At 44.8% G+C, this 18,056-nt stretch overlaps 1 protein-coding gene and 2 pseudogenes across 1 annotated transcript; all 3 read left to right on the forward strand.

Moving 5' to 3' along the window:
- Positions 1-420: 420 nt before the first annotated feature.
- LOC146358061 (olfactory receptor 5AR1-like) lies at positions 421-7,106 on the forward strand (annotated as a pseudogene).
- An 814-nt stretch (positions 7,107-7,920) lies between these two features.
- On the forward strand, positions 7,921-8,864 carry LOC146358062 (olfactory receptor 5AP2-like; annotated as a pseudogene).
- A 7,905-nt stretch (positions 8,865-16,769) lies between these two features.
- LOC146358063 (olfactory receptor 8U3-like) lies at positions 16,770-17,711 on the forward strand. The gene has a single exon (XM_084854670.1). It carries the CDS (start codon positions 16,770-16,772, stop codon positions 17,709-17,711), a length of 942 nt encoding a protein of 313 aa, XP_084710796.1.
- The last annotated feature ends 345 nt before the right edge of the window (positions 17,712-18,056 follow it).

The following is an 18,056-nucleotide window of genomic DNA, read 5'->3' on the forward strand; positions in this document are numbered from 1 at the left end:
TGCTTTTAAAAATCTAGGAAAGCCTGATAACAATGGAGAACGAAGGAATCTAAGAAGGAACTGCAATGACTGCATGCATGCACACACACCAGATCTAACCATACGCCAGCCCTCTCCCCCAAACAGCTTGCACGATAAACCAACACAGCCTTTTGCTGAACTATACATACCTCCCTCCTCCACCACTCTCTTTGATTGGAGACTGCTGGTGTCGGCACAGCCCCAGAGTTCCCATTCGCCAAAACACACTCCCTCCTCCTCCCCTGCTTGCCTGTCCGCCTCCCCCTGCCTCCCATCTCTGCTCGCCTTACCCCTCCCTCCCTCCTCCTCCTCCTGCCCCTCCATGTGAGCATTCAGAAGTTGATTCATTTTGGAGACAGTCTGTCTGGACTGCTCAGGCAAAAGAAGAGCTCCGAATGTATGAGGCTGAGGAGGCGCTTCGTGGAGAAGGCGCTTCGCCTCGGGGTGCCTCGGTTCTGCTCTGATCCTCTCTGTATCACGAGGACGCTCATTATTTGGGCTTCGTAACAAGGTGGTGCACAGCCCTAGTTTCCAGTGTCACTTGTAACAAACCAAGCAACACATAAAGGTTATCTCTTTTCCCCCGCTTTACAGCGAGCGAACCCATGGAATGATGGAAAAGAACCACTCTTCTGTGTCTGAGTTCATTCTGATGGGATTCACAACTGACCCAACTCTGCAGGCCATCCTCTTTGGGCTATTTTTAAAAAAAATATATTTGTATTTATGTTATCTTTATAAGTGAAATAAACCATACTAAAATTACCAACAACCTAATCAATACTTCAATTTCCCAACAGGACAATATTCTGATGAGGACACCACAATAACGAAAAGAGAAGAAAAAAGAGAGAGAGAAAAAAAGAAAAACAAGGGAAAAAGGAGGAGGAAAGGAAGTGAAGAAAAAAGAAGAGAATTCTCCCCCCTTCCCTCCCCCTCCCGCTCCCCCTCTCCCTCCCCCTTAAATTGAGTTTAAACTCCAACACCCCCGGCCTCCGATGCCATTCTATTTTAAAAACTATATAACCTTAACGATCTTACAGTTTAATAAACAACCTTACATTTCTATATCATATCATCAATCTTATATCAAAGAAACAGGTCTACAATTCATTCCCCAAAGCTTATATTATTAGTAATAATAATAATAATAATAATAATAATAATAATAATAAATATATAGTATTATATAATAATAAAACTTAATATAAACCTTCAACCATCAGTAATATATTTTATACTAGATATATTATCTATTTTGAAATAAAAAATATAAAGAAAAGCAAGAAAGAATAAAAGATCTCTTTGGGCTATTTTTAATGATCTATCCTGTCACCCTGGCAGGGATGATCAACCTTGGGATGATCCTCTGAATCAGGACTGACTCCCAGCTTCACACCCCAATGTATTTCTTCCTCAGCCACTTATCGTTCACAGATCTCTGTCTACATCCATCTCTACCCAAATGCTTTCCAACCTGCTCATGGAAAAGAAAGTGATAACACTTGCTGGATGTGTAACACAGTTTTTCTTTTATGCTGTTTTTGCCACCACCAAATGCTTCCTGCTGGCTGTGATGGTGTATGACTGCTATGTGGCCATCTGTAACCCTCTGCATTACTCACTCATCATGTCCCAAATGCTTTGCACTCACTCCGGGGTTTGTTCCTCTGCTGCTGGAATGCTGAATTCCATGGTGCATACTGGAACCACGTTTTGTCTGTCTTTGCGAGCGGAGACCAGTAATGAAGGGACAGACAACAAAGCTTGGATTGAAATTGGGCCACATTTATTGAAATATCTGCAAAGAGGAAACCTAGGACGGGCCCTGACTGTACCAGCGCCTAACTGACACCTTTGTGGGTGAAAACAAACCTAGCCTGAGGGGTGGCATGTCAGCCACACCATCCCTCTGGATTGCCCCTTATGGGGGAGGTAGACCTTCTCATGTCACCCCCTCCCAGGGCTGCACAGCTTTTGGGTGAGTGAGGTGAGTTGGCCACCCAGGCAACCCTTATCCCCCTGCCGAGCTGCAAAACCCATGCGGGAGGCCTCAGGCTGTCACCGTAAGGTGCCTCTGAATGCTCACCATCCCTAAGCTTGTTCTCCTTTGCCCGTCCTAGCCACCAACTGAAATGCGACCAGAACTGAGGAATAATTAGACTGAACCTACCTATGTGACACACCCAAGCCCCTTAGTAATGTGGAGTAGGCGAAAAGGCACGCAGTCCCAGTCAGTCGGACTACGAGCCAAAAATTCCTACTTGGTCCCCAAAAGGGCAACCGGTCGGGACCCACACTGCTAAGGGAGGGCGGGAGGGAGCTGCACCAATGAGGAACTGCCTGGGAGGGGGCGCGGATCACAGGCAAAAACTCCTCTGGCCCCTCCCCTTGCTTTTGGCCCGAAGAGCTGCCCAATGGCAGCTCGCGTCGTCCTCTCCCCTGACCGCCCACAATGCCCCCACGCCAGGCAAACCAGACGTGGGCGTAGGGCATTTCTGTGGCCCCAATGTCATCAATCATTTTTACTGTGAAGGTCCTCCTCTACTCAAGCTGGCCTGCTCTGACACTACTATTAATGACATTGTGATGTCTGCTTTTGTTGGGTTCAGTATGATAATGACAAACCTGAGCATCCTTGTCTCATATGCGTACATCCCGTCCACTATCTGGAGGCTCTGCTCAGCTGCAGGCAGGCACAAAGCCTCTCCACCTGCGCCTCCCATCTGATGGCTGTCACTCTTTTTTACAGCGGAGCAGGATTCATATAGTCCCGACCAAGTGCCAGCCATTCCTTAGATCAGGACAAGGTGGCTTCTGTGTTCTATATGATGGTAACTCCCATGCTGAACCCCTTGATCTACAGCCTGAGGAACAAGGAGGTAAAGGGGACCCTGAGGAAAACAATGAGGAGGAATCCTTTTCTTCTTCAGAATTAAAAATATCCCTCTTTCTTCATCCATATCATTCATTATTTCATAACATGTTTTATTTATTTATTAATTACATTTATATCCCGCCTTCTTTCCTCCTAAGGAGCCCAAAGCGGCATACATAATCCTTCTCTTCTCCATTTTATCCTCACAACAACCACCCTGCGAGGGAGGTTGGGCTGATAGTCTGTGACTGGCCCAAAGTCACCCAGTGAGCTTCCATGGCCGAATGAGGACTAGAACCCGGACCTCCCGACTCCCAGTCCAACACTCTAGCCACTACACTACACTGGCTCTGATAGTAAAATATTACTATCTGTACTGCTAGTAAAAATATTTCAGTTTCTGAAGATAACACTTTTGCGTCATGTTGGCTATTGTTATGGTTGGCTAACATTTTATCCATCTTATGCTGCCTTTCAATATTTCATTCTTCTGAGTTGAAAATGCTTCAAGTAAATAATTTCTGTCATTGTCAGTTATCATAAAGATTTTTTTTGTTACTACAATTGCAGCGTAAGGGCTTTCCCCATTGTGGCACCTTTTTATGTTCCATTTGCTATTCCTGGTTATTTTATTACTGTATTGTTCATAAGGTTTTTGTGTGTATTGTATGTATGTATTCATTCAGATTGTAAAACCTTTTCCCATTAACATTTTTCTTCAATATCCTTTTAAACTTTGATATCTGAACCTTTGTGGTCTCTTTTCTTTTTGCAATTACCCACCCCATGTCTAATATCCAACCCCCACATTCGTGATACCCAGAGAGTTTTAAGACTGGTTTGCTGGAGGCAGCCAGAGGTAAAAAGATTTCCAGGGGCAGTTTTGGTTGCTATCCGTTCCGCTCACAGAACAGGCCATTGCTGCTCTGTGACAGCCACAATGAGGGGTCATGTGAGTGGTATACTGTAAGGCAGGCTATAAACTTGAAAATGAAATAAAGATATGTTGACTTTACCATCAGAACCATATACATAATTTTCAACTTCTAAGATTTGAAGGAGGGGAAAACAGAAACGTATGATTCAGAAATGTTGCATAAATTGTCCCTTTGTGTATTACAGTCTGATAAAAATGTGTACACATTAAATCTTTAGCAGAACCATAAAGCATGAAAGATGTAACAACCCACACTTTGTTGTCGGTTATGAAGCCTGCTTTATATGGTGTAAGGTTGAGATGGCTGAAGAACTTTGAGACATGAAGCTCACCCTGCAAATATGCCACCATCTCATTGGTACAGGCCTCTACGTTGATCCTCCGGACAATGACAAACTCTTGTGTTGGTTTATACCGTTCCAGATTCACAGTCATTAGATCTTCAAAGCCCTTCCTTATTATGGCAGTTATGGTAATTCTTCACAACTGATGTCAGGTAAATAAATGCTCATGGTGTCCTTTTGGGGAAGGTGTTACTGATTCTGAGTTTGATTCATTGGTCTCCAAATAGTTGCAACTCCCCCAAGCCCTCAAAAATGAAGCTCTCAGACATCCACCTCCTAATTCGTTCTGGTTTGCTTACAAGGAAAGAAATGGAATCCAGAATTGATAATATTACTCCACAGGAATGAAATTTTAATTTTTTTCTGCAGCACTGCAGATGCCCTTGGCAATTTGGAGAGGCCGCCTGGGTGCAGGCCTCCTGTGCTGTGCTATGCAACATGGTGGGGAGAGGGTTGGGATTCTGTAGTCAGATAATTGTAATTGGGCTTCTACTGACTGCACTGTGTAATCATTAGAAAGATGTTATGTATTCCATTTTAAGTATGTTCCTGGGATTTGAGATACTTCGGGGAGTACCAAGGTTTTCTTATTAGAACTGCCTTCTTCTTCATAATCCCAAAGATAGCCCGATGTTTGCTGTGCTAATGAAAAGCCCAAGAGTCACCTGGAGCTGGAATAAATCTAGTTTTCTTCAGAATGCTAGAGGGATTTTACTACTGGTTTTGCTTGCAAGGAAGCAGCCTGCCTGTAGTGTGAATTCAGCCCCAAAGAAGGAAAAATGCTTCAAACTGTGCAAGACACAATTGAGCTTAGGGGAAGAGTGTAAGTTCAAGAGCATTTTTGTATCTAAGGGATGTGAGAAGAGCATTGCGCTTACTAATATGAATATTTTGGAGTGGGTCCGTGTTACTCCTTGCTGGAATATGCTTTAATCCCACATATCACTGCAATAGCAGCTGTTGACAAGCTGTTGTTCCTACTCCTTGACTCTTTGTCTGTTATGGTTTTGCCCCATGTGTCCTTCTGGCTTGTTGGTTGCCTTGGCATGCTTTTCTGTTGTGATTTCCCTTTGCAGACTTTTACTTTAAGGATGTTCTGGGAGTCCAGGAAGGGGGTGGACTCTGGTGGACATCTCACTGCTTGGCCTCCCGGACTCCAGCCCTTGGACTGCCATGCTTGCCCGAGTTGGCACGGTGGTCCTCACTGGTCTGCCGAGCCACCATTTTGTGTAAAAATGGCAGGTCGGCCATTTTTATAAACGCCTTTTTGTAAATGACGGCTCAGCCTTTCAAGCAAATAGTGACTAAAGAGGGGCCATTTATGCAAGATTATAGGCGTAAATGGACCATTAAGCCTGTAATTTCACGTAAATGGCTGCTTCGTGGCTGCCATTTGTGTAAATGGGGATTTGCGAAAAAGGCTGAGCTGCCACTTTTATGCAAAATGGTGACTCAGCAAATGATCAGGCAGCCATGCGCCACTCGCCAGGTGCCCACAGACTGCTGGAAGCTTGCCACGTGCAGCGAGCAGGGTTGGGTGGTCAGTGAGGGTCTGGTGCATGGCATGCAACACAGACAGGGGTGTCTTCAGCCATCCCTACTTTATTTACATCCATGATATAGAGTATCCATTGTACACCTCCGTGATTTCCTCCTGCCATCTAGCTAACTCTAGTGATAATGAAAAAGAAATGATACAGTTAGAATAATGGGCTTTAGTCAAAGTTAGCAGACTACTGGCTGGCACCATGTATGTCTGGTATATTTAGAAAATGATATTGTTATAAGTAGGGATATGCACTGACTGGAAGATTTGGTTTGGACATCACTTTGGCAGTTTCAAAATCAGCCCGATACTGCTTGGACTGATTTGGAGGCCATCTGCTTCGAATCAGTTCCAAATCCATATCTTGATTTTGGAAATCCAAATCTTCATGCATCCCATTTACTATCATTTGTTGTTGTTGTTCAGTCGTTAAGTCGTGTCTGAGGCCAACAAATGGCAAAGGTGTGCCCCAGTCACAAGATTTGACTTCCTAGGTTCGCACTGTGGAAAATGACCCAATTCTGCTTGGACCAAATTGTAGGCTGTCCACTTCAACTTGGGTACTGACCTGAAGTCGAGATTCAGAAGTCCAAGGTTTCATACCTGCCATTAGTTAACATGGAAAATTTAAAAGATGGCTATTTTATTTTATTTATTTCATTTCTATACTGCCCAATAGCCGAAGCTCTCTGGGCGGTTCACAAAAATTAAAGTTTTTGTCTATATAGCCAACTTTTTGGCTATAACTTTTGTTTGTCGTCAGACGTAGATGAAATTTGCACACATAGTATCCTCTTAGGAAGGGATTACGCCTGCCAAATTCCACAAAAATAGGTACAGTGATATTTGTGCTATGTTCTGGGTTCTTTTTTAAAAGGGACTGCTGATAATTAGTTTTATTTATTGGCAGAACTGGAGGAAAATTGCAGGGATAATGGCCCCTTCTAAGGCGATCAAGCCTGCCAAGTTTCATATGAATAGGTGCAGGAGCTTTGTGCAAGAGCATCTGTTACAGTTTTGGGGTTTCCTATAAAGGATCTGCTTAACCTCCTATGTATTTTGTAGACAAGTGTTATAGAAATGACATCTATCATAGAGGTGGCCCTAGTTTAAAGACCTGCAAAATTTCATTTCTGGGGCTGGGGCAAGTGGTAGCACTTGGACACTGAGTTTGAGCCCCTCCTCCTCCCTTCAGTCAGGCCTGAGCCTGACTTTTCTGCTTGTTCCAAGGTATACAAGGGTGGGGCTGCCTGGACACGTGCCTTGATGTGGCCTCTGAGTGTGGTGCTAGGTGCTGAGGCCTTTCCCCTGTGGTGTATAACTGTGCAGCAATACCTAAGGAGGTGGCACTTCCCAGCAGCCTGTGGAAGAGCTGAATAGTCATTTAAAGGGTCTGAACAAGAAAGCAGTGTTTACATTTCAGAAGGATAGGTGCAGCATTTTTTGTGGAAGGGGAGTGTTCAAATTGTGGGAAGGTAAGTGTTTCACTTCCCCTTATCTCCCTCCATGGTGGGTAGCTTTGGTTTTTTTTTTGCAATGCGCATGAAGATGACAAATGTCTTAGAGGTGTCCCCGGGAAAGAAACCTGCAAAATTTCAGAAGGCTAGGTGAAGGGGCCAGGGTGACACAATGAATGAAAACAGTTTAAGTCTTTTTAAAGAATTTCTGCTCGGTTGGCACCAAAGTCACAGGAAGTGCAACAGGACAGGGGTGGATGATGGATGTGGAGCATACAGACCCTAAGATTGTCTTCAGAGGTACTTCTCCAGGTGCCGCCACCAAATGACGTCAGACAAGTGGCTGCTAAGGAGAGGGCCTTTTCCGTTGTGGCACCCTGGTTGTGGAATGAGCTCCCAAGAGAGGCTCACCTGGCATCTGCATTTTGGTCTCTTTGGTACGAGCTTCTTATTCTCCCAGGCATTTTAATCTTTCAGTTTCTCTTGTTTTAAATCTGTTGCTGTATTTTAAATCTTTGCACTACTGCTGGTTCTTAGTTTTATATGGATTTATACTTTTCAAACATTGATCTTATGTTTTATCCCACTGTATTTTACGGTTTTACATAAAAAACACAACATCTGAGAGGGACTCAGACCATGAAGTCTGTGTCAGTCCATTCATACTCGAGATGTTATAAGGCAAAACAATACTGACCGTTGTATTCTTCCAGTCCCCACAGCTGTACAGTGACGCAATGGGAAACAGCACAGTGGTGACCGAATTCAGGCTCACAGGATTGACAGACTTTCCACAGTTGCAGATCGCCCTCTTTGCATGCTTCTTCGCTGTTTATGCCTTCACCGTGGTGGGTAATCTGGCCATGATTGTCTTAATCAAGTCCAGCCCTCAGCTCCACACTCTGATGTACTTTTTCCTTAGCAACTTGTCTTTCTTGGACATCTGTTATTCATCATCTGTCACCCCAAAGTTCCTAACTGATCTCTTACCTGAGAGGAAGGTAATTTCTTTTCCTGGTTGTTTTACTCAGCTTTACTTCTATGCCCTATTTGCGACCACTGAGTGTTACCTCCTGGCTGTGATGGCCTATGACCGCTACGTAGCTATCTGTAAACCTCTACTCTATTTCGCCAACATGTCCCAAATAAAGTTTGTCCGGCTAATAGCAGTTTCCTATGGTGCTGGGATTGTAAATGCCTTGGTGCACACAGTTGCTGCGTCTAGGTTAAACTTCTGAGGCCCAAATGTCATTAATAATTTTTACTGTGAAGTTCCTCCCATATTAGAACTGGCCTGCTCAGACATCAGTCTCAATGATACTCTGATGTTTGTATTTGTGGGGTTCAATGTAATATTGACCAGTCTGACCATTCTCATCTCTTACACCTACATCCTGGTGACCATTTTAAAGTTCCTCTCTGCCAAGAGCTGGCAGAAAGCCTTCTCCACTTGCACACCGCACCTCATGGTCATCTCCATTTTTTTGGATGTGGTAGCTTCATGTATGCATGACCCAGCTCTAGGCAGAGTCACACCCAAGACAAAATGGCCTCTGTATTCTATGTAATGGTGACCCCCATGCTGAATCCCTTGATCTACAGTCTGAGGAACCAGGAAGTCAGGAGTGCCTTACGAAGAACTATGGGAAGAAAAGCTGCTTTTCTTTTCTTTTTAAAATAAATTTAAGATGTAACATTTACTCTTATATCACCGTTTTGGAAAGAAATAAGAATAAGAATCAATACGACCACAAACAAATTCTGTTCTATTCAATTTCTCCAGGCTATTATAGGACACATACCCTTAAAATGGGGGTATGCCTAAAAAAGAGAGAGCCTGGTTTTATAAGGCCACGTTCATTGCCAAATGTGTCATACTGCAGATGTTGGAAGCCACCAGGTCCCCTGATGTGGATCAATGGGTGAAAGACCTCTTGGGGCCCCCAGCTCATGAACAAATAGTTTACATCAAAAGAGTGAGAGAAGATAATTTCAAAATGTTTGGCAGAAATTTTTTAAAACTTCATGCAGACTGAGTAGTGAATGACACATTCCTTCCCCTTTTCACTGCCCACCCCCTGCACTGTCAGCCCCATGCTCTATTATATTCTTTTCTTATCTTCATTTCCTTTCTTTTAAAATTCACCCTTTCCTTTTCTCTTCCCCCAGTTCTTTAGTTTTCTTTCTTTAAAATACATACATTATAATAAATAATAGGCCAATTAACAGATGTGAAAGTGATAACTAAATGTAAGGATTGTCCCCAGCATCACCTCGGAAGCATCTTGGGAGAGAATGGGAACTGACTCAGAGTCTGAGGAGGAAGAGGTCAAAATGGTGGGGGAGTTACCAAGGTTTCAGGAGATGGAGCAGGGAGATAAGGGAAGAGAGAAATCTGTCCAGATGCTACTTAATCCTCACAAAACCTCTCCATCTATAGGAATACAAGATCTTACAGGGAGGGAGGAGTTTGTCAGTGAAGGATGCCAGAATCAGATGTCGAGGCAAGAGGGAGGAGCAACTTTAGGAAGTAAGGTGTTCTACAAGGTTAGCCCATCAAAAGAGGTCCCTAAGGGAAGAGCCTCCCTGACAGAGGGACTAGAAAAGCCACTCAGGGTTTGTACTGCGGACTGGTGCTAGTTTTGTTGCAACTTTCATAGTAATAGTGCATCCCTCAAAAGGATCTTTGTGTAGCCTATGTAGTACTGTGCAAAGCTAGTTAGAGATCTTAGCTCTAGGCTGCCGGAGGCTGAGGACGTCTGTAACCTGAAATGCTGTTGATCTTATTGATTCATATAATAAAGGCTATTTCCTAAGAGACTGACTTATTTGTTTGACCGCAAACATGCTGGGTGATGTGGCACTCAACACTGTAAATGGCTTAATATGTAGGACACATTAAAAATAAAGGACTCCAACTGTGATCAGGATCACGGTTGGAGTAGGGACAGGAGACTTAGTGGCAGACAAGACAGTTTCTGCCACCACGACCCCTGAGATGACTGAGGGGGAAGGAGGGGGGAAACAACTCATGCCAACCCCGGTGGTCTGTTGGGTGTACCAGCCATACACGGTGGCTCCGCAAAATAACTCACAGCACATAGCTTGTCATCCATGATGGCTTGGCATGTTCTATGAATGCGCCAATATATTAACACAGGTCAGTGACCAAAGGGAAAAGGGAGGGGGAGGGAACCATGGAAAGCGGGAGGGGCATTTATTTTATTGTTAAAAAACAATCTCAAACCCCCTTTCAATAAACAATAACTAACAATAAAAGATGTAATATTTACAAAAGAGGTTAACATTAACATCCCACATGTAATACTGTTAAACAACACTATCATATACTGTTACATGCAGAGAAAACACATAATTTATATAAGGTAGATATAGATGTAGATATAAATCCTGTTCAGGTGTTATGGCTGAACAGTGTACAAGAACACATGGAAGAGGCATGGGGTTGCCTGTGCTGGCCCTGCCTTCAATACCTTTACATGTGCTGGCCCCTGCTCCAAGCTCCCAACCTCCTCATATTGAGTGGGGTGCTCAGGAACTCAGTGGTGTAGTGGTGGCGGGTTGCACCCGAGGGAGTGCAGGCGGCTGCCTCTTGTCTACTGCGCAGAGCCAGCCGGGCAAAGGGAGCAAGCGAGAGAGGGAGCCTGAGGGAGCTCTGCAGCCTCATCTCACCCCCTCCACCCAGCTCTTGGCTTCTCCCCCATCCCTGCTCCGTGCTGCTGGTCGTGGCAGCAGCAGGAGTGTGGGGAGGGGGGTTGCTGCTGCCACCATGATTTACTTATGGGGCAGGGCGGGTGGCTGGTTTGTGCCAGTTTTTAGGATTTATCACACAATCTTATGCATGTTTACTCAGAAGTCAGTCCCACTATGTTCAATGGCCAATTGGGCTTTCTCCTGGGTAAATGTGCGTAGGACTGCCTTCCCAAGATCTCTGTAAATTTAATTTGAAATAAAGACCCATTGGATTGCACTGTTAATTCTTGAACATTAATTTCTACAGTAAGCAGAACTGCCAAATGGAACCTGCTCTGTCACTTTTTGACAGAGGCTGGCATGCATCTGGGCAAACAAACCCCGGTGGAGGGAAGGGAAACAGAAAAAATCAGTTGGGGGGTGAGGAGAAAGAAGGTGTGTGTGTGTGTGTGTTTCAATCCAGCTGGGTGTGTGGACGTTCCTGTTGTGGGATGGTAGAGATATAAGGAAGGAGCATAGGAAAGACTAATGGGTAATGTTGAGGCGCTAAGGGAGTGCGCAAGGGGGCTGTTCAAACGAGAAGGGATCTGTCCATGAGGGCTGAGTTGAGGGGGTGAAGCTTCCATAGAGTATCATATTTTGAAAACCTAAAATGTTTGTGTTTGAGTGAGTGAGTGAGTGGGTGAAAAAGATTAACACCCCTGCATTTTTTTCTCAGACATCCAATGGAAATGCCCCTGCCTTACTCTCAGCTGCACTGTTTTTGGATCCCAGTTGAAGGCTGTATATCTTACAAGGCTGTACAATCTTAGAAGGGGGCGGGGCTGTGAGGGGCCGTGGCTGTGACTGTCACGAAGGGACCCTGAACTTCCAAATTTGCTACTGCACTACCGCAGGAACTACAGGGTGGGGCTGGACATGTTGGAGGTAGGGGCTGAATAGGGCTACTGATATCACTAAATGGCTATTAACTCATAGCAGGGGAAAATATTATATTATTTCTCAATGCCCAGAGTATACCTAGTTTTTATAAAAGAAATACATTGGAGCCAGATACTAGCTAACCATTTCTCCCTTTCTGAGACATCCAAATTCTTACTGCTGATCACAAGTTCTAAATTAGTCCTATTCTGTTGGAGTCAGTTTGACCATCCCAATATCCTAACAGGATTATTGGGTCTAGAGTACGGGTGCACAACTTTTTGTCCCCAAGGTCATCATGTGTTGGCTCAGGTGTTGCCCCCCCCCACGCACACGCATGTTTGAATGCATGCACAAACGCACACACATCGGTAATCCTGTTACACATTGTTCTTTCCTCACTGCTAGCACTGGCATGGAAAGAGTGATCTGTATAAGGATCTCTGGGGAAGTGAGTGGAGAGTAGAGGCAGAGGGGAATCTGGCTGTGGTAGTGCACCCCCTGATCTACCTTGCTCCCAAACAATCTTATTATTGGGAAACCCACGCCCCAAATGCTTAAAATCAGCTCTTTGTTGTCCACATCTCCAGCACTAATTTTCACTGTCCAAATAAGTACTATGGACAGAGTATTCACCTTTTGCTGAAACTGTTGTTGCAGCATTGATCAGGAGCAGCAAGGATGGCAGGGGTTTCCGCACCCCCAAGTGAGAGCAGATCCCCCCATCTCGCCTGCAGACCTCTATCTCCAAATAAATCCTGTGGGCTGGGGAAGAAGGTCGTATGTCCCTCTCCATCAGTGGACCTCCTTCTGCTTGGCAGATTGGATGATCTGTACCATCTGATGGCCCTTTTGATGCCATCCTAGGACTACAGAATTTCAGCCTAAGCCCATGTACCACTGATAGGATAATTTATAGTGGTTCTCCTTTTTATTAGTGCAGGATAAGAAGAATGTGTGAAGGTACCAGGTACTTATTAATTTTTATGTCATAAAGCGATGCACATGATTGTTTGCGTCAGCCCATGCTCAGGAGGGTGCGAGGAGGGAAAGCCTGATTTGTAAAGAAGACAGAGAACTTGAAGCTGATATGGTCAGTGGCAAGGAGAGCTGCCAAGCCCCAAGACGAGGACATCGATGACTGTAGGTTGTGTTAGTGGGGGCATTTGCAATTGACTGGGCGAACAGCCTTGATGTAGCATGCGGGGAGGACAGCAAGACAACTAAAATAACCTAGGTGGGAGATGACCAAGGCCGTGTTTCCATGACAATGGAAGGAGAAACTAATGGAGGAGTACCGGATTTTAAAAAATGGAATCAGGTTTGCTGTGAGTAGGGTTCCACGAGCAAAGTCTCCACAGCAGTCACAGAACATACTTCCTGGTGGGGGTGGGGGTTGGAGCGAACGTCATCTGACTGGCAGGGGCTGCTGAACCAATAAGAGAGGCTTCCCCCCTCTCCCCCCCTTTCTCCTTTCCCCTGAAAGTCCAGATGCACCTGCATTTCAGGAGCAAGTCTCATTGAGCACAATGGGAGTTATTTCTGAGTAGACACACATATGCTTGTGCTGGGAAAGGGGAGGGGGGAGAACACAAAGACAGAAACCAGACCCCACTGTAACCCACAGATTCTCTATAATGAAGCTGTGAAGTACTTCCTGAGGCAATTAATCAGAGCCCTGGGATCATGCTTGATCACATGATCGCACTTAAGGACTTGGGCTTTAAAGTGTTCCATTTCAGCTGAGGGGGGTCTCTGTAAGTTCTGATGTGGGCATTCAAAGGCAAGCCTCATGGACCACAATGGGAGTTACTTCTGAGGAGACACTAATGGTTTTTTGTGGGAAAGAGACCCAAACCAGCCCCCATTTTAACGCACAGGATCTGTATAAGGAAGCTGTGAAGGAGTTACATCCTAAGGCAAAGGACCGGAGCCTCGAGATAGCACTTAATCACATTTTAGGAATTGGGCTTTGGTATGTGCCATGTCAGTTGAGGGGCTTCTCTGTTATTTCTGTGGTCATTCAGAGGGCAAGCCTCATTCAGCACAATGGGAGGAAAAAACCCTTAACTGGGGTCATGGTGAAAGGCACACCCCTGGGCAGGGCTAGCATACCTGAGCTAAGTGCGGGGGCTGGGGCACACAACCACTATACTGGGGCTAACCTGACTTGAGGAAAAGAATTGGACTTTAAGCAGTCTCAGGAAATCCGGTTTTTCCCTGATAAGCTCCAAGGTGGCTGCTGGATGGCCACAACGTCATGTATCCCTAACGACCTCAACATGTAGCCGGTCAGAGTAAATTGCTGGTGGAGACACCCCCCAAAGCATAGCTGAAGGGTTGGTATGCAGGGCAGGGGAAAAGGACTTTTAAAAATGCAGTAAGAAATGGAATGGGTATTTTCTGGGTAACTATTTCTCTGTTTGCTGGGGGTTTGTTGTTGTTGTTCAGTCGTTCAGTCATGTCCGACTCTTCGTGACCCCATGGACCATAGCACGCCAGGCCTTCCTGTCCTGCATTCTCTCCCGGAGCATGCTCAAGTTCATATTCATTGCATCAGTGATGCTATCTATTGCTGGGGGTTCTCCAGGTGCAAATATCCACTTCTTATGTGCCTGGGACCATCAAGAAGGGAATGAAAAGCCTTCCATCTCTTCCTTTTTAAGGGGCTCTACACCCTGCTCCTTCAGAAATGTGAACACAGAAGTAACACCTTTGCACTAAAACTGGGGGTGCTGCTCAAAGTGGCATCTGGGGTGGGTGATTCTGGGTTGCCACCAAATACTGTTTTTGGTGGCACCAGGTGTGGTGGCAAGCACAATGTGCATCCTTGCTGCTGCTGCTGCTGCTGAAGAAACATGTTTAGCATCAGGATGTGAAGCCAACGGAAGGGGATGGTGGAAGCTGGGTCACGTTTGGCTTATGTAGATAAGAAGAATGTGCAGATGTATGCCTGGAGAAGCCTCTGTGGAGCATGGACTGTTTTTCTGGGACACGGTTGTTATTCTGGGGCCTTCTTCTGAGGAAAAGAAATCCTTCTCGTCATAGTAACCTGAACCATCATTGCCAGCGTATGTGGAAGTAACTGTCAGCACTGGATTCTGGTTTGTAGGATGGGCTCTGGAGACATTAACGAAGAGCTCTCAGAGATATAAGGCACAGAAAAGGGAGAGAGAGCTCAGAGGTATTTCTATCTTGGGATGAAGTTCTGGAGCCAGTGAAGAAAGCGACACAGGCCAGTAAGCCAGGAACTATGTTTTAGTGGATGCTGTAGTTTCATAGGTTGTGTCAAGTTGTACATATGCCACTGAAGTCTTTCTGCAAATCCAGTAATCAGAAAACACTAATGTTATGCCTTTCAGTATGTCTCTAACAATTCAAGCTAAGAAGTATTTGTTGTCTATAAAAGATCATCAGCTACACTTTAGATTAGGAATACAGATCCATTCTTGAATCTGAGAATGAGCAAGTGATCCAGCAGTCATGGCCATGGGAGGACACAAGCAAAGAAAAGATTGATATCCCAGGTAGCTTCCGGATCAAGTAAGACGTTCAAGGTTTTCAATATAGGCTAAGGCAAAAGGAGAAGAGGACGGCAGAGGATGAGATGGCTAGATAGCATCACCGATGCAATGAATATGGACTTGAGCACGCTCCGGGAGAGAGCGCAGGACAGGAAGGCCTGGCGTGCTATGGTCCATGGGGTCACGAAGAGTCAGACATGACTGAACAACTGAACAACAACAACAACAACCTGCATGGCAGGTGTGTACATGTGTGTGGGGTGGTGGTCAATCTAGAAGCTATAACACAGAGCTCAAAAGTCGCTATGTGTGTAACATGCCCATACCTAGAATGGGTTAAAAAGAAATTCTAAAATTTTGCCCTAAAACAAGCAGCAGCCCACTCCAAAGCAACCTGCCTCATGCTAATATTTTCTATCTGAACATTTTGAAGTGAAATAATTAGTTATATTTATGACAAAATGCACTTTGTAACGTTATGCTCCCCCAAACCCCTCAGATTTCAGTAACATTTGGCAAAGAGATGTCTGTGTGTGTGTGTGGTAGGGGTGGGGCTAGACTTCAGTACTGCTCCTCTGATGGTGGAGAGGGCAGAAACAGGGCATTCCAGGGGTGTTTCAGGAATGAAAATCCCCCAACACTCCCCTGAAATAGGGGTGAAAACTCACCAGCCCTGGGGCTTCTTTTCTATCCAGCCCCACAGTTCTTTCCTGCTGGTGGGAGCTCAGTAGGGCTTTAGATATGCCAGCCCCACCCCCTCTCCCTCTCCTTCCCCATAAACACATACGTTGTGGTTATTTTATTCCTTCCTTTTGTACCTCATATGTTATCTATATAGGTCAAGTAGAAACTCCATTTAAAGGAATGGAATGTGTACCTATGACACACACATACACCTTGTACACAGGTCTGTTTTTTTGTTGATAACAATAATTGCTCAGTATTGAATAAGGGTCCATCCATAGTCCAGCATTCTGTTCACACAGTGGCCAAGCAGGTGAGTCAGTAGGAGATACAGGAGAATCTTTGCATATGGTCTGAATGTGTGTTGGCCATGGTTCGAGTGGGTGGGTAAGTCGAAATTCCCTTCTTCCCTCCCCACCCCCCCTTTTTGTTGTACAAGGCTATTTATTATATCACTATAGCAATTAAAAAAGTGACAAGGCTCTGCCCTCATTTAGCTTCATTTCGTCTGAGTGCCTGCTAGTTAATAGCTTTTCTTAAGCAATGGCAATCCTTTTAAAAAAATGTGATTATGTGGTTTTGTTTCAATGGTACTTCCCTGTACAGTCGTCTGAAATTGCTATCCTGTTTTGTTTTGTTTTACATGTAGAGCTGTGATAGACTGATTACCTCATTTCTGGCAGCAAAATATTAATCTTTCTATCCCTCCTTTCCCATTTTCTTTTTGTTTCGGTCAGAAAAAGATGGCTAACAGGAACAGCAGCACAGTGAAGGAGTTCATTCTTTCAGGATTCACTGATCGTTCAGAGTTGGCTGTGATCATCTTTGCAGTGTTCCTGTTGAATTACCTCATAACAATTGTGGGGAATTTTGGGATGCTTGTGTTAATCAGGGTTGATGCTCGACTGCAAACCCCCATGTATTTCTTCCTTAGCCATTTGTCCTTCTTAGACGTTTGTTATTCCACCACTATCAGTCCCAGGCTGCTGACAGACCTCTTAGCAGAACGGAAGGTGATTACTTTTACTGCGTGTGTAGTTCAATTCTATTTCTATGCCACTTTTGCCACCACTGAGTGTTACCTCCTGGCTGCTATGGCATATGATCGGTACATGGCCATCTGCAGCCCACTAATCTATACGACCACCATGTCTCGGAAGGTTTGTGTTTGGTTGGTGGCTGGTTCATACATTGCCGGATCTGTCAATTCTCTGATACACACGGGTTGTCTGAGTCGTTTAACTTTCTGTGGCCCTAATGTCATTGATCATTTTTACTGTGAAGGTCCCCCACTCTTCAAGCTTTCCTGTTCTGATACCAGTATCAATGAGTTCGTAATGTTTGCTTTTGTTGGCTTTAACCTGTTGTGCACCCACTTGACCGTCGTTATCTCTTACGCTTACATCTTTTTTGCTGTTTTGAGAATCCACTCAGCTGGGGGCAGGCACAAAGCCTTCTCTACCTGCTTATCTCATATAGTGACTGTCATAATCCTTTATGGGAGCTTGATCTTCATATATCTCCAACCAAATTCATCATCAACGGGAGACAAAGTGGCCTCTTTGTTCTACGCTGTGGTGATCCCCATGCTAAACCCCCTGATCTACAGCTTGCGGAATAAGGAAGTGAAGTGTGCTTTCAAGCGGATGGTGGAGAAGTATATTGTTAATAATGTTAATCCTTAGTATATTTATTCAGAAGTTTTCCTAAATGCTTATAGTACTTCTATGAATCCTTGCAACATTTCTGTAAGGCTGGGGTAGGGAAGCTCAGGCCCAGGAGACAAATCTAGCCCTCTTGCGGCCCCAAACCAGCCTTCTGGAGTTCCTTAGATGGCCATGCCTTGTTCCCCAGGCCCTACACCTTTCCCCCAATCACTGGTCGTTTTGTGGTTTCCTGGCATTTGTGCAGGTTTTCCCCCAGTTTAAAAGGTTGAAATGCCTCTCCTAATTCTGAGTTACTGGCAGTAAGAACGTTAAACTAAAATAAGCTGGCATTTTTGGTACTTTGCTGAAATTCATACCTTTCTC

The sequence above is a fragment of the Heloderma suspectum genome, chromosome 1, assembly GCF_057233095.1.
Source record: "Heloderma suspectum isolate Gila_16-S chromosome 1, 16-S_ref, whole genome shotgun sequence".
Taxonomy (NCBI): Eukaryota; Metazoa; Chordata; class Lepidosauria; order Squamata; family Helodermatidae; genus Heloderma; species Heloderma suspectum.

Bases quoted from the DNA above. Each gene is read 5' to 3' on its own strand.
- LOC146358063 (XM_084854670.1), top strand. From the start codon at position 16,770: ATGGCTAACAGGAACAGCAGCACAGTGAAGGAGTTCATTCTTTCAGGA.